Genomic DNA, 20,681 nt, shown 5'->3' with positions numbered 1-20,681 from the left:
AGCCACCATCTAGGGACAGATTGGCAACTACACACTCCATACCAGCCACAATCCAGTGGCCAGGTGGAGAAAATGAATCACTTGATTAAACAACAGATTGTTGCATTAGGACAAGAAACCAATTTGGCCTGGCCACAATCTCTACCCCTAGCAATGCTATGGATACGAACTAGACCCCGAGCTAAGGAAGGGCTAAGCCCATTCGAAATCCTATATGGGCGACCCTATGGGGTACAAAAGGGAACCTCTTCACAAATTGGTGAAGAATTGATGACTTCCTATATGGTGGCATTAGGGAAACAGCTTCGTAAAATTGAAAAACAGGTGTTTGGAACCCGATGCAGGGGTTTGGATGGGCCAGTGCATAACATACAACCTGGAGACTAGGTGTATGTTAAGTCTCTTACAGAGAAAACTGTGGAGCCACAGTGGGAAGGACCATACCAAGTGCTTCTTACCTCTTTCACGGCAATCAAGATCAGGGAACAAAGCGCCTGGATTCACCACTCCTGAGTGAAGAAAGCTCCTAAAACTCCTTGGAAAGTAACACAGGGTGAGGATGAACTGAAACTAAAGCTCCGCTGAGCAAAATGAGTATATTGCACCCAGAAGTGTTTAGTAACTCGGCCTGCCAAGATTTAGTCAGGAAAATTGTTGTATTTGTAGTTATCGTAACCCAAGGGTCGAACAGTAACACCCCAGAATGGCCATGGACCCAAGCTCATATTGAATATACTGGGGATATGGGATCGCTCTCTGATAGAAAAAGCTTAAGCCTTGCCACCGTGGTTATACATAAAAATGAAGTGTAGCCCAAAAATTATTGGAGCACAGACCTTCAGAGAATGATGCCTCAACTGCAGGGAATGCGGGGTCAAAACATAAGCGTAGGATGCCGAGGAATTAATGGAACTTCCTACAAAAGGGCAAACCAGATAGCTGTATCCAATATAATAACAAACACAACAAATAGAAAGCCTTGCAGTATCTTGGATTGTTGGCATAATTTTACTCTAACACAACCTGTCTTTGTAACCTGGGTCTGGGCACGTGGTGAAATAGGATTACCATTGAAATTGAAGATAGATGCTGTACCGTCTACGACAGCGGGGCCCTGCACAACCTATACAGCTGATACCAGCACTCAAACAGTCCGAACCCAAACTAAACTTGAATCTAAGATTTATGAGATTGGTCCGTATGTCATCAGAGATACAGGTCAGCAACAAGTATTATTTAACCCAGAGTGGTCTCTAAAAAGGGTGGAACTGATGATGCAAATTAAGGTTTCAGAAATACAACCATTGTGTTCCCCTTTCTTACGGACTTCCTATGAAGGGTGGACCACTTGGCTACGCAGGAGAACGGGTATTTTTCAAAGGCGAATACCGTGGGATGTAGCTGGGGTGTTAGGGACAGGACTTGGGGTTCTAAATACCACAGATTCAGAAGTGATAATGAACAAATTAGCTGCCTCTACCGCTGATCTGTCCAAATTACAACAGCCATCACAATCCTCCCTATTAGCTCCAGGAGCTCACCAATGGTTGGTGTCGGAAGTTCTGCCCGGCTGGGAACGGACAAACATAAGGGATCATAATATCATTATAGCTGCAATTGGAGGGCTCCAAAGGAATATCTCATTGGCCCTGAGCTGTATCCAGGCCCAGCTGTGGATGCAATCAATAACTGCACCTATTGTAAGGGAAGGAGAGGAAGGGGTCTTCCCCACGGAGATACGGAAGATAGTTTGGGATAGTGCCACCGATACGGAAAGAGGGCTCCAGTCCTGGTGGGAAATGGTAAACTTTACCTATAACCCCACCACACACACAGTCACTGCCCTCGTGTTAACTATCCACAATGCATCAGTGACTGTAATACATCCCATAATAGCCATGGGAATAAATCACGGTCAAAATTTGCTTTATCCTTTTGAACATAGGACATGGGCCTGAAAGAGAGAGAACAAACGGCAAACAGTTGACTTAGAATCCTGCGTTGTACGAGAGCAACAGGGATTTCTCTGCGAAAGCAATACCATGAGTGCACAAGACATTTGCTGGATACCGACCAAAAGGTCTGTCACCTTGAAATTCGCCCGAATGCCAGTCCAAAACCGGTTGTCGTCTATGCAGGAAAAGGTTGTGCTTGTTTAAGAACAACATGTCGCTTTGTGTCTGTAGGAGGAGTAGAAACAGACACCAGGAATCACTCGAATTTCTGTATTTGTAATTTTACCACCATCACAGGATGTGACTTTAGCTACTTTGCTCCTGTGGTTTCTCATCAAATCCTGAGATCAAACTATACACTGATTTCTGAACTAGAACCCACAACTATAGGGATGGATTTAGCAGTGAGAAAAAGATTGTTGAAACACCCAGACTTAATGCAGATATTAGAGGAAGCCAAGAATAATAGACCGGAAACTCTAATAACTGTTCATCATGAGGCAAATGAGATAAGTAGGGTCTTGAAAAGGGTAAAAAAGGACGGAGAACACAAATGGTGGGATACACTTTTTGGGTGGTCACCTTCAGCCACCAGATTTTTCAACGTCCTAATGCATCCAATAGTAGTGTTGTTGATAGCTACCGCTATTTTATTATTTCTAGTAGGGACCCTATATATATGGGTTTGGCGTATAGTTAGAAGAATAACTTCAATGTACGAAGCATTATACCAACCAGAATAGCCAAGTAAAAGAATTCACTTAACTCAATAGAAAAGGGGGGAATTGGTAGGGGGACATATAGAAAATATATTTTATAACCCAAGATATATCGAAAATATTAATAGGGAGCTACATAGAAAAACAAAGCTAAACCTATTAAAACTTGCTTCCCAGACCTAACATGCATGCAAGTAGGCAATTAGTCACTACCCCCTGCAAATTGCTTGAGAAAGAAGCTGATAAGGGAAACAGAAAAGACAGAAACAAGGACCTAATTCATGGTTCAAAAGCGTCAAAGGCAGGAGGAGCTAAGGGCTAAGGAGGGCTCGCTAACACCCATCTCTAAACAAGAACAAAGAGGAGATAGCCAGGTGTGCACACAGGGACAGACCAGGCTGAAACTGGTCTGGTACTGCAAGCTCAGCCAAATTAGAGCTTCCAGGGGAGAGGCGAGGAGTATACAGCGAGGAAGATCTACGGCCTTCATCCCTGAAGACCCCTGCCCAGGACCACCAGGAGGAACTGCGCAAGCACCCCAAGGAGAAGCCCGAGGCGGAGATTATGGAAATGACAAGTGACAGGAAGGAATGGCCTTTTTGGGGACAGGTCATGAATATGTCTAGGCGTTTCGAAATAGGTGATGTTTTAACTGGGTAAATACTGGAGAAGCGGCCACGGTGGGGATGCACGTTTGTGGTGGAGCGATCCCCCGTGCATCTGCGCGCAATAAACACACCTACTGTGTAACCTTTCGGGTTGTAAAGTCTTTTCCGCACGTCAGGGTGTCACAGGCCTGGGGGACACAGGATCACCCCGGGGGCGGGGGGGTGGTGGTGGTGTGTGTGACAGGGCCTGGGGACACAGGATCACCCTGGGGGGGGGGGGGGGGGCAGCAGGTGGCAGGGCGAGCATGAGGGGCACAACAACGGAGCTGGGGGTGCCCCCCCACCACACACCACTGTCCCAGTTGTGGGACCCCATGGTCACCCCACCATCCCCACCCCTCCTCCTGCCCCACACACAGCCCTGAGGGGGTCGGTCTAGCTGTGACCCCAGCCCCACAGGGCAGCCATCACCCCTTTAAAAAGCTCTCCCGTTCCTTCAAGCGCCCCAACCCCACCCTCAAAGCAGGGGGGGACCCCTGAGCCCCCTCAGATTCGCAGCGCAGTCACAGACCAGAGCCAAGGCTTTCCCTCCTCACAAAGTTATTAAACAGAAATGTTAAAAAAAAACAATAAAAACAAACAAGACATGGGGGCACAGGGGCCATTCCCCCCTCCCCAGCATGTGGTGCTCTGGCAGCAGCCACTCTGGGGTGGGGGTGAAGCCCCTCCCGCCCCCCCAAAGTTAACCAACAGGGTGGCAAAACACCACAACAAGAAGGAACTCCCCAAATAGTCAGTGACCAGTACAAGGGGCACCCCCCAGCCCCACCCCCTGCAGCACCCCCTGGCTGCAAAGGAGGTTTAAGTGCTTTTCTATAAGAGTTCTGCCAATAAAGCTTGGCTGACGGGGGGTCGCAGCCCTTAGGGACGGGGTGGTGGTGGTGGTGTGTGTGACAGGGCCTGGGGACACAGGATCACCCGGGGGGGGGGGGGGGGGGGGGGGTGATGTGCTGCAGCCCCGTGGCTTGCCCAAAGCTGGCAAAGCCACCCCCCACCCAGCCCAGGGTGCAAGGGGAAGGGGGGCACTGGCTTGGGGGGCTGCCCCACAGCCCCCGAGCCCCATCCCTGATGCTGGGGAGGGGAGGTAGCCTGACCCCCACTCCCAGAGGAAGTTTGAACCTGGCAGGGATTGAGCCCCCCTAGGCATTCCCCACCCACATGCTACAGCCCCCAGCCACCATTTGGGGTAAAACCTAAACCCTGCTTAGGTTAAAAAAGGGGTAAAAACCCACAACCATACCCCCCGGTTCTCACGCTGCTGAGGGGGGCGATGCTGGGCAGGGCACCCAGCACAGAGCTGGGAAGGCTGGGGGGGGTGGGGGGAGGGGGGCAACCAGGTTTTGGGCTGGGCAACCGTGAGCACTGGCAGCCCTGGGTAGGGGGTGGGCAGGGGGCTGCGGGGGTCCCTCAGAAGTTCTTGAGGCGGCTGTAGAGCTCCCGCTTGCTGCGCTCGCCCGCCCCGCTGCGGCTCTTCTGGCGGAACTTGCGCAGGTCCTCCTTGAAGTCCTCGTGGTCCATCGGCCGGTAGTCCTGGGGCTCGCAGTGCATCTGGGCACCCACAGCTCTGTCAGCACCCGCAGACCCCCCTCCCCACCCCCTGGGGCAAACCCAGCACCCCCCAGGACCCCCAGCACAACCCCCTTCCCCTGGAGGTACCACCCTCATGGAGGATGCTCAGAGCCAGACCCTTTCCCCTCACAGGGCAGGGTTTTGGGGAGCGGAGAGGGGGATTTCCCCCCACCCAGCACTCTTACCCTCCTGCCAGGGACCGCCCACCCTCCCACACAGGGGGTGAAAGGTAGGGGGGCTTACCTGGTACTGGGGGAAGAACTCCCGGTACCCCCCCTTCAGGACATAGAGCTCGGGGTAGTGGAGGTGGGGGTACTCGTTACAGGCTCGGTCCTTCTCCCTGATGAACCGGCACCTGCGGAACAGGGGACAGGATTGGCACCCAGATAGGATCCTGCCATGTCCAGGGGGTCCGGCAGAACCCAGCGTCCACCCCACCTCCCCCAACCCCCCCAAACTCACATCCTGGGCCCCCTCTCGGAGGAGAACTCGCAGTGGAAGATGACGATCACCCTCTTGCTGGCGTCGAAGGGCACGATGGGCTTCTTCAGCAGGAACTCCTCCACGTCCCGCTCCAGCGGCAGGTTGACGGCGCCCTGGCGAGGGAGAGGGGCCCCTTTCAGCCCCCCCCTCCTCCCATTTCATCTCGGGGCGGGGGGGGGGGCCTTCATACCCTGCCCCCCTTCTGCCCCATCTGCTGCGAATGCCTTCACCCCCCTCCTCCTTCCAGCTGGGGCTCAGCACCTCCAGGGGTGCTCAGCACCTTTGGGGAGGCTCTCAACCCCTCCAGGGAGCTCAGCACCTTTGGGAGGGGGCATCAGCCCCTCTGAGGTTTGACAGGTTTGTGTCTCCCCCACCCATGACCACCCTGTCCCCAGCCCCGAGGGGCGCAGCAGCGGTTCTGACCTTGATGTGGCCTCCCTCGTACTCGTAGGGGTACCTGCAGTCCACGATCACGCAGCTCTCGATGAGGCTGCTGAACTGCCCCGTCAGCACTGCCACCATCTGTGGGGGGAGCCCGTCACTGAGGGGGGGGGGGGGGGGGGGGCAGGTAGGCAGCCCTGTGGGGGTGTTTTTTTGGGGAAGAGGTCACTGCTCCCTTACCATTTCGGGGGAAATGTACTTCAGGTCTGGGTGCTTCCCCTCTACCGTCTGCAGAAGGTAAGGCTGGAGGAGAGGCGGGTGCTGGGTCAGGATCTGTCCCTGGGGAGACGTCCTGGCTGCCACCCGCTCCCCCCAGCCCAGAAGACCCCCCGCCTGTGAGGTTTGCTCCCTCCCAAGAGGGACGGCGCTGCGGCACTGGAAGAGCAGCGGGTCAGGCTCTTCAGGCTGGAAAGTCTCAGCCCCAAGTCCCCTTGGTCCCAAACAAGGGCCACCAGCTGTATTGGGGCTCTGGCACCAGCGCAGGGCTCCACTGATGGTCCCCCTTTGTTTCAGGAGAGGGGGGCAGGCGGCACCCCCAAGCCTGCAGCACCCCCAGCAGCCCTACCTTGGAGAAGTCCCCGATGAGCTCCTGATGGTCGTTAGCCAGCAGGTTCTCCATCTCCTCGTGGCAGAAAGACCTGGAGCACAGCAGCCGCGCTTTCTGCGGGGACATGAACCAGAGACACCCCCCTCGGCGTTAGCGAGGGCGCCGGCAGAGCCGTGGCACCGGGCAGTCCCACCCGGGATGGGCAAGGATGCCTCACCCCGAGGATTCCCCATCACCCACCGGCTCCGCCGCTGCCGCCTCCTCGCCAGGGCTACCGGCCACGCTCCTCCGTCGCTTGGCCTTGACGGGGGTGTCCCGGTCCTGGGGTCGATCTATCCGCTTCTGGATGGGCCTGATGACGCTGCTGGGCATCGAGGGCGAGCGGAAGAGCTGCCGGCACTTGCCGCGCTTCACCGGACACTGTGTGGGGAGAGAGCCCGTGTTGGTGCCCAAGGGTCCGGCATTCCCCCCACATACCCCCCCCCCCCCAGCACCACGAGAACAAAGGCAAAAGGGTCCCTCTCTAGTGGCTGCACATCACCCAGGACAAGCCCAAAGCCCTGGGGGGTGTGTGCTGCTCGCCAACTAGTGATCCTCACCCCCAGACCCCACCTTGGAGACCCAAGGAAGGGGGAGCCTGGGGCCCCATCCACCCCCCAAGACACCCAAAGTACCGGCTTGGCCTCCTCCTTCCTCACCAGGGGCGCAGTCAGTAGGTTCTCCATCCCCTGTGGCCCGTCGGTATCGCTCTTCTGGGGGGGCACCTGGCGGGGCCACAGGGGAGAGACAGAGGAGAGCATGAAGGGAACGAGACCCACTGCTGCTTCGCACCCCCCTGGGCAGGGACGGAGCCCCTGCCCAGGGTCCATCCAGCTGCGCAGATGGAGGAGCCCTCCCTACCTTCATCTCCTCCTCATCCAGGATCTCCACAAAGCCATCATCTTCCTCTTCAGACATGGAGGAGGTCAAGGAGCACCGGCGCAGGATGATGGGGCTCTCGCCCTGGGTGGCGTTTTCCTTCTCGGGGGTGTCGAACTGGGGAGGGGACACGACACAGCCCATGGCTCAGGAGTGGGGCCAGCCCCACACCAGCCCTGTTTGCAGACACAGTGACCCCAATCCCCCCAGCTCCCACACCCACAGGTCTCCAGTGCAAACAGGGAGGCTGGAGCAGCAGGTCCCGGCTCAGCAGCCCCTGCAGCAGGACCACCCACCCCCGGTGCCCCCCTCTCAGCGCCCCCAGCCCCTCTCACCAGCAGGCCGGGTGCAGAGCCGAGTCTCTGGCTGAGGGGGTCCCTCCCCGCAGCCCCATCGCTGGCGGGCAGCCGGCTGCGCTGACTTGGCCTCTGCAGCTTCTTGAAGACAAACCCCTCCTGCAGCAGTGGGGGAGGGGGGGGTGGGCATGGCATCCCCCTGCCCCTTCCCCGGTCCTGCCTCCCTCTCCCCAGCCTTGCTGCCCCCCCTCACCTTGTCCTCAGGCTTCCTTGGGCCCCTCTGCTCCCTGGCCCCGTGGCTGTTGAACTCCCGGCAGTGGGAGATGTTCTTCAGGACCGGGCTGGCCCCCAGGAGCTGTGGCTGCAGGGTGGGTTGGGAGGGGTGAGAGGTGCTGCACAGCCCCTGCGCTCCCCAGCTCCATCCTCCTCCTTCTCCTCCTCCTCCTCCCAGCTCAGCCAGGCGCACAGCAGGATCCAGCCGCCCTCAGCTCAGCCCTGCAGAGCCCCCGGGACTTACTGGCAGTGAGTGGATCCTCCGGATAAGGAGCTTATTGCTGCAAAAAGAAAAGGATTGAATGAGGAGAGAAGATGCCCTGGACCAGCAGCGTCCCACCCCCCCCACCGCCCCGAAGCTGGCATGGATCCCCTTGTCCCCTGGGTCCCCACAGTGGGGTGAGACCTCCCCAGACAGGACCCCAGGGCAGCAATTCCTCCAGCCACTGAGCAACACCGACAGCTTGATCCAAACCCCAGGGAAGGGCAGACAGACAGCCTGGCTTTCGGGTCTGGGCACAGGGACAGAGCCCCTTCACTTACTCTTTGAGAGCTCTCCTGGATTCTAGGATGGCTGTCTCAAAGCTGCGGGAAGAGAGGAGCCAGGGTTAGGGGGGATGGCACCCCGTGCCCCAGCCTGAGCAGCCCAGGAGCCCCGGGGATGGGCAGCCGCAGCCCTTACAGGGACCCCACCCCACGCAGGGGTCATCAGCTCCCCCAAGGGGAGAGCAGCTGAGCGGCTTTCAGCCCCACAAAGGGTTAAAACCCCATCTAGAAACCACTGGTTTCAGACGGGGGGACCCCAATCTGGGCTGGGGGGTTAAGCAGCACGCTGAGGTGGTTCAGGGCACCCCGCTGACCCCGCTCAGGGCCCAGATGTAGCTGGTGGCAGTGGTGCCCGCTCTCCACCTGTATGTAAATCCGGCAGCGGAGATGCTGGGGATGCTGGCCGTCGGCCATATGGCCATGCAGCTGCACACTGCGACAGGACGAAGGGGGCACTGGCGTGTCCCCTGCAGCCCAGCCCACCCAGCCCCAAGGCTGCCCCAGCATCACCATCTGCCCCCAGTTACTCAGTCACCAACATCTGCCAGAGAGGGGCTCTGCCAACGGCCCTGGGAGTGGGCGAAGCCACCGGCGTGGCACCGGCGTGGCACCCAGAGCCCCTCAGCCCCGCAGAGCTCGGCTCTCAGCTGATCCCTGCACCCCAAATCTGCGAGGCCTGGGCAGCAGCACCCCAAGGAGGCTGAGGCGTGGGTGCTGGGAGCCCAGGGAGGTGCTCAGCACCCTCACCCCGCTGCGTGGTGAGGCAGCGAGCCGTCTGCCGGCCGTCCCTGCCAGAGGAGGACTTGGCACGGCAGCACCGCAGAGGCTTCTTGCCTGCACCCGCTGCCAGACCCCTGCCTGCAGCAGGGCTGGGCCGAGCACCAGCACCGACAGCCCCACTAGAGGTGGTTTCTCACACCACCCCCCACCAAAAATCAATTTTGGGGTGGAGGGCACAGCTGGAAGCACAGCCCCCCAGCAAGGCTGGGACAGGCCGAGCGTGGGCACTGCAGGCAGCCTGGGGAGGGTGAGCAGGGGGGACACAGTGGGCAAGGGTGGAGACCTCCCGGAGTGGGGGGATGCGGGGCGAGGGACACTCACACTTCCTCCAGTGCCGCGGGGTCCTCCTGCGTGGGGGAGTCCAGCCCCACTCCTGCGGGAACAAGGGGCAGGGGTAGCATCGGGGGGGGCGGGTGGGAGGCACGCCGTGCCCCCGGGACCCTGCTCCAGCACAGGTCCCCCCCCGCTCCTGTGGGGCGCTGGCAGGGTGCAGGGGAGCCCCCCCACCCCAGCTGTGTTCCCTTCTAGTGCTGGGGAGGGGGCCACAGGGTGGGATCTGCTGTGTGCTCAGGTGGGACCCTCACCCAAAGCTTCTCCCGTCCCCCAGCATGGCAAAGGGACGACCCTGGGACCACCCATCCTGGCCAACATGTCCCACATCACCCTGTCCAGGGACCCCCACTGGGGTGGTCCACAGCCGAGCCCCCCCCCGGGGTGCAGGCCTGGGCGGGTGGGGGGGCTCCCACCCATCATCCAGCACAGGGAAGGAAGCGCTGGGGAGGAAATCCCCGTTTAAAATCCCAGTTTGACTCAGAGCATGGCCAGGAGCTGAGACAGAGCGGGGGACCCGGCACCCACGTGCACCCCCAGAAAGACCCTTCCCCACCCTCAAACCCCTCCCCTGCCTTCTCAGCCCCCTCCCTGCATGCAGTGACCCCCTGCCCAACGCCCACCCCCCCGGCACAGCTCCCCCTGCACACCCCCAGCCCCGGGGAGGAGGGGAATCGGGGCAGGGGCGGGTGTGGCAACAGCACCCATCGCTCACCCGCGTCCGAGGACTCGGAGGAGACGGAGCTGCGGGGGGAGCCCAAGGCTGCCGACCCCCGGCACGGGCTGGCCCGGCGCCTCTGCAAGGACAGCCCCGCCACCCGCCGCTTCGGGGTGTCCCAGTGGCTGCGGGCAGGGCGGGGGCGGCGATCAGCCCGTGGGGACCCACCGGTACCCCTCGGGGTGCCCCCCTCGGGTGGGGCGGTGGGTGGTGTCCCCCCCCTCCGCGCTCAGCACTGCCCTGAGCCGGCAGCATTCACGCGTGGGGGGGAGGGGGGTGCGGTGCGGGGCAGCCCCCCCGTCTCCACTCACCTTCCCAGTCCCACCAGCTTGTCCATATCCAGCGTCAGCGGGGTGACCGGCGACATGCCCGCTCGCCTCCTGGCCACTCCGGCTAGCCCACGGCCACCGGGGCCGCCCTGCGCCGCCATGGCGAGTGCAGGAAAGGAAGGGAGGCGTTAATGACACCCGTTGGAGCGACCGTTCCCGGCCCCGGCGGAGCGGAGCGGGGCCGCGCCGATGCTCCGCCGTCCGGTGCGCGAGGGGGGGGGGGCGCGCGCCCGCGGCCGCCCCTATTTATATTCGAAAACTACCAGGGGAGCGGCGCGGCGGGAGCCAATGGGGAGGGGCGGGGGGCGGGGCCACGGCCGGGTCGGGGGCGCGCGGGCAGGGGAGCGGAGCCCGGGGGTGCGGGCAAAGCACGGGGGGAGGGGCCAGCAGGGGTGCAGGGGCATGGCTGGAGGGGCTCAGGGGGCATCGCCCAAAATGGGGGGGGGCATGGCTGGGTGGGGGGACATGGCTGGGGAGCACAGGAGAGCTCGGCCCAAAGTGGGTGAGGGGCATGGGGGGGCACGGCTGAGGGGGTAAATGGAAATGGAGGGGTGCGTAGCTGGGGTCTTGGGGGGCATACGGCTGGGGGGGCACGGAATGGTGCGTGGGTGGGGAGACATCGCTGGGGGAAGTCTTTGCAGTAAAGATCTCCAGACGCCCTAGAAACAAAAGAGCAGCAAAGACACGAGAAGTGGTTTAGACCCTGGAAGTGAAAGCCCTGACAGGAGCTCTCTGCTGCCTGTAGTGTTTCTAAAACACCTTGGTTCCTCCACTCCTTCAGCCAGCAGCGCACAGCGCAGCAGCCCAGAAGCCCCCTGCCATGCAGGCTATCCAAGTGAAAACTTAGGTCCAAGAGGAAGAAAAAGGGCTGGTGCAAATCTCCAGAGTTCATACTAAATTCTTTCAGTCCAAAACTGAAGGGCAGGGTGCCTACAGAGACTGGAAAATAATAGATTTCATTCTTTTCCCCTTTTCTCCAGTTTTGCTCTGTTGAGGTTTAGTTTTTTCCTTTTTCTTTTTTTTTTTTTTTTTTTTTTCTTGCGGGGGTGTGTGTGGTTTTTTTCCAGAGAATGTAACACACGCACAGTCTAGCTGTGCCTTCTCAGACCTCTTCTTTGGATCTATCTGCAAAACTCCGGCAACACCATGCAGTCATTCTGAGAGCCCTGAACACACGTACCAGCCATCTGAGGAAAGGACAGTGCATTGACACTGCATGTATTACTGAATGGTTGGTTTTCACTACCTCTGCCAGAAAAGATATAATCCTGATCACTAAATACTTTTTTAAAGCAAAAGAGTGGAAAGAAATGTTCTTGAGAAGTGTTATTTATCTGACAGCTATCAGGTTCTAAGCTGCTCTTTCAGGCAATAAAGATTTTTCTCCTTTCTTTAGCGTGGCCGTATTATTTTGAGACACACAAAAATGATTTCCCCTAAGAAAACAAGCAAACGGGTGCTACAAACTTGAGGGACAGTAGATCTTCCAGGTCCTGCCCCTCGCTGCAGACAAGACGTTGCCAGCATCAAGTGCTCTTTGACGACGCCTTCTGACCACAGGCACCAATTCTGATCAGTACTGAGAGACAGGAGAATCTAAGCCCAGGGTCTGAACACGTTTGGAGCTTGCCCGACTTCACGCTTGATATCACACCAGCAAAATACCTGGCCCGTGATTTTGTAGAAGTAACTGTGACTGGACTTACCCTTGCCCGACTTGTATTTCCTTGATTAGGTTTCCAACTGCTGGCATAAGAACACAAGCTCACCAAAACCTGACATGCTGGCACAACCTCTAAATGCTTAGCAGAGCTTTAGTCTGTTCTTCCCACCTATCCTATGGTGGGTGGTTTTGTTGGTGGGTTTTGGAGGTGTTTCAAGCACCAGACTCAAAACAGAAATCTAGACTGTAAAGGTACTAAATCCATCTCTGCATGGGCATTGCAGGTTCACAAACATACATGTGAATGCACAAATTCCTTAAGAACCATCCATTAAAAAAGAACATAATAAAGAATGACCTGAATTACCATGGCAAGTTAAATTACTTTATGCACAACATATGCCACTCTTCTGAAGTAAAGAAAACATGGGACAATTTAAAACTGTATTTCTGGTACAGAACACCTTCTTAGTCAAATGACGACTTATATTCAGTTATTTTAGATCATTCCTGTGTTTTCTGTTCAGGTAATACATACCATCAAAAATCAGAAAATACAGACCCAGGATTTGTCACTATTACTTTAGTCATACCATACCCAAGATATCTACATAAAAGTTTTCTAAAAGCTACAAAACAAGCCTTGCTGTAATCAGAAATGAAATGCATCACGTACACGTTCACCCCAGAGGACGGCATGTTAAAAAAAGGAAGAGGTAACAACAAAACACACCCTGGAGAGCTCTAAACCAGATTTGGCTGTTATGCAGCAGAGAGAGAAATGAAACTGAAGTGAGGAGAAGCAGCCTTGTGGTAATGCAACACAGAGGCCAGTCACTAGTGGTGCTCCAGAGGTCAACACTGAGGCCAATATTGCTGAACACCTTCATTAACGGCCTGGACAGCGAACAGGTGTACCCTCAGCAGGTCTGCAGATGATAACATTTGGAGGAGTGCCTTACACACCAGAGGGTTGTGCTGACATTCAGCAGGACCTCGGCAGGCCGGAGAAACGGGCAGAGAGGAATCTCCTGAAGCCCTACAAGGGGAAATGCAAAGTCCTCACCCGCGGAGGAATAACCCCGTCCCTCACTGCGGGCTGGAGGCAGACTGTCTGGAAAGCAGCTCTGCAGAACAGGACCCGGGGTCCTGGGTGAAGCAGCCAGCAACGCGCCTCGGCCACAAAGGCGGCCAACAGTGTCCCGGGCTGCATTAGGAAGAGCACCAGCAGGTCGAGGGACGTGACCCTTTCCCTCTGCTCAGCACTGGTGAGACACATCTGGAGTGCTGGGCCCAGGTCTAGGCTCCCCAGTACAAGGCAAACACGGACATACTGGAGCCCGATGAAGGGCTTGGAGCATCGGACATACAAGGGAAGGCTGTGTGAGCCAGGATTTTGTAGCCTCAAGAAGGACAGGGGATGGCGGGAAAGAATCTTATTGATGCGTATAAAAACCTGATGGGAAGCAGTAAAAAAGAGTGGGTCTGACTCACCCAAGTGGTGCCCAGTGAACGGACAAGAGGCAACAGGCACAACTGGAAACAAGAAACTTAAAAAGTAAGTTTTGGGTGGGTTTGGTTTCTTTCTTTCATGGTTCCCCCCCCTCCCTTGCTGTTTGTTTTGTTTTTCTGTGAGGGTGGTCAAACACTGGAACTTACCCAGACAGGCTGTGGCGTTTCCATCCCTGGAGCTGGTCTAGGTGACCCTGATGGGAGCAGGGCGCTTGGACTAACTAAATGATCTCTAGAGGTCCCTTCCAACATGAACATTAATCTGAGGGTAAAAAACCCACTTCTGTGGTAGGAAACAGAGGAACAGATAATACTCGCAGCAGAACTGGGTTGGTTTTCCTGCTGCTATTTACACCTAACAGTAAAGATGATTAAGCCTCAGTACTACAAAGCTAATTCAAACAGCCTAAAAGTCAAAATAGTTGATACCAAGTATTTATAAAACCAGCTTTATTTTACCTCAATGTAAGAAACTGCCAGACAACCTCAGGCTCTACAGTTTTTAATAATGAATAGTTACTCATGCATTGCATAAATATTATTACATCATATCTCGTATGTATGCAAAATCAGAACTACAATAAAATAGGTTCCTCTGTTTCAATATTGTATCAATTAACCCACTCATCCACTTAATTTGGAGCTGTAGATGCATCAGGTCACAACAGCTTTAACATCTCACATGCCTCTGTGTCTAAACAGGGAACAGACAGACCATTCTAAATACAAAAAAACCCAACCCAACAACAACAAAAACCCCAACAAAAAAACTTGCTCTACCATAATAACTGGGTGAGAGGGAAAGATACCATTACTGTGCTTTTCTATTATGTTTTTGTCCTGCCTAACATCTAACGTACATATCAACACCTCACTTTCAAGATGTAAGTCAATAAAACACGCAGAAATACCTTCATCCCCAAGGTCAGCATTACACAATGTGAGTATAAAATGGATCACAACAAGGACGCTGAACACGGCTCACATCTCAAAGAACACGGCTTTTTTTCCAACTCGGTAATTAATGCATGAGTAAACTACAATAAGTATTACATTCATTTTCCTAAATATTAAACCCATTAGAAATTTGTTCTGACGGTCAGAAACACACTTGAGACACGGGAAGACTGTAACCCTGAGCCCATGGAGAAGGGGCAACGAAGAAGCGGGATGTGACATGAGGAAGTCTCGGGGGCAACACGGGCCAGGGGTTAGGACGTTCCCTTCTGCAGCGCAGCACCAGTGCCCGCCGTTGTAGGCAGTTTGTACCACGCTAGCGTAGGACCACCATAAAACCCCCACTTTGCAAGTCCTGCACAAGTCTCCCTTGTGACTACGCCCAGAGGCTTCCCCTCGCACGCTCACCCCTTCGCCACCCGCCCCGCAGGAACACACCTCCTGCTGTGCCGCCTCCACCCCTGCACCCACAGACTGACCCCCCAGGTGACAACCCAGGAATCATTTACAGCCACATGAAACATCTGAATTCGAATTACTTCACATCTCCAGCTTCTGACTAGCAGCACGAAATTCAGTGGCTTTAATTGTGAAACAACCTTTCCTAATTCTAAGCTGCTGAAATAGGCTGCTGAGTCAGCACCGTATAAAAACTTAAGTCTTACGCTAAAGGGGGAGATGAAAACACAGGAATTTGTGCCCCCCTGTGCTGCACAGTAATCCCACCCCGAAATTCCACTCCCCGTGGCTGAGCGTAGGCTGTATCTAACAGACCCCAGCCTGGCACGAGCAAACCTGTCCCCACGGCATTCCAGAAGTCTGGGCAGAGACCGACTGCTGCTCCTGGCCCTGGCAACTCGGACCCAGGGGTCTCCCTCTTCACCACCTGACGTTGCCCTTGGCAAGCGAGCCCTGGTTTGAACACCTCCCCAGCAACCCACCAGCACAACTGGTCTTGTACCAGACAGCTGCCCTTTTTCCTGACAGAAGCAAGGGGCTCGAGGAACTGGAAGACCAGCAGCCAATTATCTTTCCTAATCACAAAACAACCCCGCAGACCTTTACTTCAGCTGATGGCAAACTCCTTCCGTTCACAGCTCAGTCCTTGCACAGTCCTCACCATCCTCCAGGAAACTGGGTGGGCCTGGAAATAACTGGGTTCTCTGGACATGCACACACTCTTCACCTTAAAGGTGTACTGATAGCTACACCCACAAGGTACCCCAGGGGTCACAGCATACAGGCCTGTTCTTCTGCCAGAATAAAACACACAGCGCACACCCAGAAACCTGTACCGTGAACTCTGATCTGAGAATCAGAGCTTTTAAAATCCCCAGTTGCTGACACTGCTGAACTGGTAAAGCACGGTAGAGGTGTAAAGCTTTTCCAAGAAACTTCTCTGCCTACGTTGTATTTACGTGCACAGGCTACAGGTATTTAGAGGTTCTTATTCGTGAGTGCCTAAATTTTAACCAAACCTTCTGAAGCACAGCAAGTTCTCCACTACTTCAGGGTTCTTTGTTTTCGAGGAGACTTTCACACTTTGAATCAGCCTGTCTCTAGCTAGATGAAGCTAGCCATTTCTATACCCCTTCATTGCCAAAAAAGCTTGTTTCATGTCCCCCCGAGATGAAGGTGTTTGTTAACTGACCTGCTCCCGTCTCTCCAATCCCACACGTGGGACCAGTCCGTAAGTATCGCCTCGGGGTTGCTCAGCCACAGCTCTCCAGGCTCAGCTTCTCCTCGTCCACCAAGCACCTCGTAAAAAAAGACGTAATTACAAAAGTTACTGCCTTTGCAAAGTTGTGGGATTCTAACTGGGCAGAAAAGTTCCCCAAGTCATCATACTACCCAGTGTTACAGCACCCTCAAACACAGGGCTCAACTGGCGGTTCACAGGAAGGCCGAACACTCCTGCCTCGAGCACAGCCACACTCAGAAGCACCAGGAACACCTTTGGGGGCTCTAGCAGTTTGGGCTGTCTAATTGCAGTCCACGGGCCTCAGTCCGTTAGAGTTTGCATCCAGCAGCGTGCCTGGCTACGTCACCCCTGAGCCATGACTCTTCCCAGTCCTTCTCCCTCCACCTCTACCAGGAGAGTTGTTTCAAGGGACACAGGAAAAGTTGTGTTTAAAAAAATCCAAACAAAACCACAAAACAAAATAAAACAAGAGATAATTCTAAAGCCTCACTGATTGATGTGAGCGAGCTTAAAGCTTTGCAGAAACTTCAGGCAAAGCACCTAGAAACTGAAATGGCTATTTTTATCTTCTTTGCTGGAGGCACCTACACAAAACTGTTTAGAAACTCCACCCAAAAGGGAGCGATTCCTAGGTACTGCCTTTTGATTTGGGTTGAGGTTTGGGAAACCGTAGAACAGTAGGTACACCAGAGACATCAGAGAGGACTTCTCTGAAGGAAGGTGAGGCTAAGAACGCTTCTGAACACACTGCGAATGGTCAACAGAGCATCAAATTGTGACTGCAGACAGTAAAACAGTGTTGAGTCCTTCATACCAAGTAAAATACCATCTCCCCTCAAAACCCACACCGACAAGCAGCAAGGGTTACTGACACTGGCATTACTGAAGCTACAGAGAACTGTGCCTGCTGCAGCTCAACAGCTGAAATTTTTACCTCACCTACAAAGCCAAAAGCTACAACATTATCTTCCCATGGAACGTATTTATTTGCCACTTAAGAGGCCACCTGAATGCAAAACCATCGGCTCCGTTCCCACAGCTTTCAACAGCGAGGGTTCTCCTAAGGAAAACCCACTGTGTGCTGTAAGAAAGCACAACCAGGGGCATTGATTGTCATTTTGTTTCAGTTAAACACAACCGCATCTCCGAGTCCAACGATTCAGCTCTGCCCTCCCTCGCTTCCCGGCGAGGTGACCTCGAGTACGGCGTGACGGCCAAGGTGACAAGTCCCGAAAGCTGCGGCTTCCCAGTTCAGCTCCCAGCCCCCACGGTCTGCAGTTACGGCAAGGGCCGTCAAGCACTTCCCTCCCTCCTTCCCCGCCTCCCCCCCCGGCAGCGCCGAGATGAAACCCTCTCACCTCCACCCCGCCGCGGCCGTCCCCGGCAGGCGGCTCTCCGAAGGCACGGGGCGGCCAGGGAAGGGGAGCGGGCCCGGCGGCAGGGACGCAGAGAGCGGGACCGGAGGCCCCGCGGGCGGACGCCGCGTTACCTCGCTCCCCTCCGGGGCCCCGCAGCGGCGCTCCCGCCGGGAGAGGCCTCCCGGCCGCGGGGCTGCAGCTCCCTCGGCCCGGGCCGGGGCTGGTGTCGCGGCAGCCGCAGCGCCGGCCCCGCCGCCGGACGGCGAGGCGGCCCCGGCAGCGCCTCTTCCCCCGGGCTCTCACCGCAAGTGCGAGCGGCGCAAGAGCGCAGGCGCCGGCGCGGCGCGGGGAGGGCGGCCCGGGGCGGGGGGGGGTCGGGGGTCGGGGCCGGGGCGGCCCCTCCGCTGCCCGGGGGAGGGCGGGCGCGTCCGGGCCGCGTCTCCCGCCGTGCCGGCGCCTGCGGGACAACGGTCCCGGGGCTGCGAGCGTCCCGCCGGTTGCTTCCGCCTTCGGTCCCCGCTGCGGCGATGAACGCGCTCGCGGGGCGGCGGGCGGGAGGCACGCGCGGCTCCGAGACAAAGCCGCGATCGGGCACAGGGTCATCGGCCACCGCCGGCGCTTGGGGCCTGACCCCCCCCTCTGACGAGGCTGCAGAGCTGGCAGGTAGGAGGTGCCCTTGGGCCAGCGCCTTGTAGCTCCTTTTTAGCTGTTTTTCATCTCAAAACGGAGCGCGCGAGCTGGGGAGGCTCGTGTGGCGCCGTGGGGGATGTGGCTGGGGAGCTGACGTAGGCAGGATCTCCCTGCGGTTCCTTCCCTCGGGCAGAAATCAATCTGAAACTCGACTTTCCCGGGTGAGTTCGCCTTCCCGGTGGCAGCGTGGGATCCAGGAGCAGCGTCGTGAGTGATAAACCTCATGTTCGCCTCCGTGGTCAGAGCTGAGGCTTCTGCTTACCCGCTTCAAACACCTTCCCCCCCCCCCCCCCCCCCGCCCCCCGTTCTTTTTTACCTTCCAATCTAGAATTTATTTTCCTCTATGAGAGAAGGGGAAAGTACTGTTTCTGTGAGGTACATAGTGGTAAGGGGATGGCTCGACTTGCAACTGAGGAAACGGTTTCAACCATTGAGTCTTGACGGTGCTGTAAGCCTTTGTGTTCTGTCTTGATAGTCACTGCTTTTTAAACAAGATCGAGCTCGTTTTATACTTTAGATATAGGGAGGAAAGGATTGTAGAAGAGTTGGATTTGTGGGACAACAAGAGGAGGCAACTCATCCTACTTCTACTTACAGGAGAGGGAGTGGGGAGAGGGAGTGGTTTGCGGGGTTTTTTTTGTACTTGGTATTGATGTCCTCAACTTGATCGTCATTTAAAAATCCAGCCAACAAATGAACCAAACCCAAAATCCACAACCAAAAACAACCAACCAAAAAAAAAAACCAAACAAACCCAAAAACCCAAACTGGTTTGGATTTTGCGTTTCAGTGGGGTTTTTTTCACTATGGTAAAAATTCTTGTTTTAAGACAGCTTATAGTAGCTTCTCTGTACCTCCCTACTTCTGGCAAATTTGGAAAATTCAAGCCTTGTTCTACACCTATTATGTTCTTGAGTTTAGGCTGTAGAAGTTGTAGGCATTTGAACATCTGAAACTTGGGCCATTTTTTGGTTTAAGTGTATGTTTTAAGAAAGTTTTAGTCATGTGTTTAGTGCCATTTGTGTTCAGAAAAATCACAGAATCACACGCTCTGCTGACTTGTGCGTCTGTGTATCTCTTTAAATGTGTGTTTTGAAGCTTAATTTGCCTCTGCATAGTTAAAATCTTGATGTTTACCCAAACTGAGTTTTTCATGAGGCCACTTCACCTCCAGAGCCTGGGAAGCATTTGCTGAAGCAGTGCTGTAACTGACTCAAAGAAAACTCACTGACAACTCAGTGTTATTAAGCAGGGATTCTGTATTACGGTGCCGGGCAGCACGGGGGATGGCTCCTTCCACCCGTGCTCCAACGGGTTAGCAAAACACATCAGTTCCTATACACAAAAATCATACGTTTGTGAAAATGAATTTGTGAAACATACCTTTGTGTAGAAACTGGAGTCAAATTAAAAAAATCCAAAGCCAACTGAAAGACTAGACGAGGTCATAGGCTTTGAGCAGGGAGGTTGGACTAGATGGTCTCCAGAAGCTCCTTCCAACCTCGACTGTTCTGTCAATCTGTTCTGTGACAGAAGAATTGCATTTAATAAACCTGCATTAAAAGAGGTTTATCCAACTAGTTTGTATTTCAGATTTTGTTCCTTGTTTTGTTGAAATTTTTTAACTCGTTCTGTTGTCTTCAATGACAAGAAGGAATACCTGAGTCATTTCCACGTAGTAGAAATTAATGGAATCAAAACTAAAAACAAGTTTTCAGCTCTTCCTCAGTGTTGAAAGTTTTACAAGACCTTTTTTAAAGGTGTTTTTTTCTTTTATTTTATTAAGCTATCTTGAATATTCCATAGTAGACGAAACAAATCTAAGAGGGAGATGGTCATAGACCTAGGGATTATTAGTCAGATGACTGAAGAACTTGCTGAACACTAGAAAAAAGAAAACAAAACCAACCCAAACCCCTCGCTCTTGCCAGATCCGGTCCCTGAGCACCTCATCACACACCTGAGCTCAGCACTGGACACAGCTTAGTGCAAGGCAGCAGCAGCAGCTCATGCTGCTGCAGAGCTACACTTTCAAACCCCAACCTGTTTGTGAGGTAGCAGGGTCTGGTTAAAGCTGTTGGTTCTCTGAGTTCATTGATAACGTCAGAGTTAAAGAAATTAGACCGAAGCCATTCAGTACAATACTTGAATGTGTAGTGCGTCAGGCAGAGGGCTTTTGAGCCGTGATTGAGTTGCTTACAAAGAACAGAATCAGGATTACCTGGGG

At 54.9% G+C, this 20,681-nt stretch overlaps 1 protein-coding gene across 1 annotated transcript in view; it reads right to left on the bottom strand.

The window, feature by feature from the left end:
• Positions 1–4,749: 4,749 nt before the first annotated feature.
• The window catches only part of LOC147412574 (M-phase inducer phosphatase 2-like), a 35,637-nt gene continuing 19,705 nt past the window's right edge, over positions 4,750–20,681 (bottom strand). Inside the window, exons 4-13 of the mRNA XM_086481222.1 lie at positions 7,636–7,755; positions 7,283–7,417; positions 7,048–7,131; positions 6,623–6,790; positions 6,401–6,496; positions 6,016–6,078; positions 5,818–5,916; positions 5,374–5,507; positions 5,155–5,266; positions 4,750–4,890 (exon numbers count right to left, since the gene is read on the bottom strand). Coding sequence (XP_086337348.1) covers positions 4,750–4,890; positions 5,155–5,266; positions 5,374–5,507; positions 5,818–5,916; positions 6,016–6,078; positions 6,401–6,496; positions 6,623–6,790; positions 7,048–7,131; positions 7,283–7,417; positions 7,636–7,755 — 1,152 coding nt within the window. The remainder of the gene's footprint in view (positions 4,891–5,154; positions 5,267–5,373; positions 5,508–5,817; positions 5,917–6,015; positions 6,079–6,400; positions 6,497–6,622; positions 6,791–7,047; positions 7,132–7,282; positions 7,418–7,635; positions 7,756–20,681) is intronic.

The sequence above is a fragment of the Leptosomus discolor genome, unplaced genomic scaffold (assembly GCF_034619465.1).
Source record: "Leptosomus discolor isolate bLepDis1 unplaced genomic scaffold, bLepDis1.hap2 HAP2_SCAFFOLD_112, whole genome shotgun sequence".
Taxonomy (NCBI): Eukaryota; Metazoa; Chordata; class Aves; order Leptosomiformes; family Leptosomidae; genus Leptosomus; species Leptosomus discolor.
The sequence above is the reverse complement of the archived record's forward strand: the minus strand, read 5'-3'. Positions and strand labels throughout refer to the sequence as shown.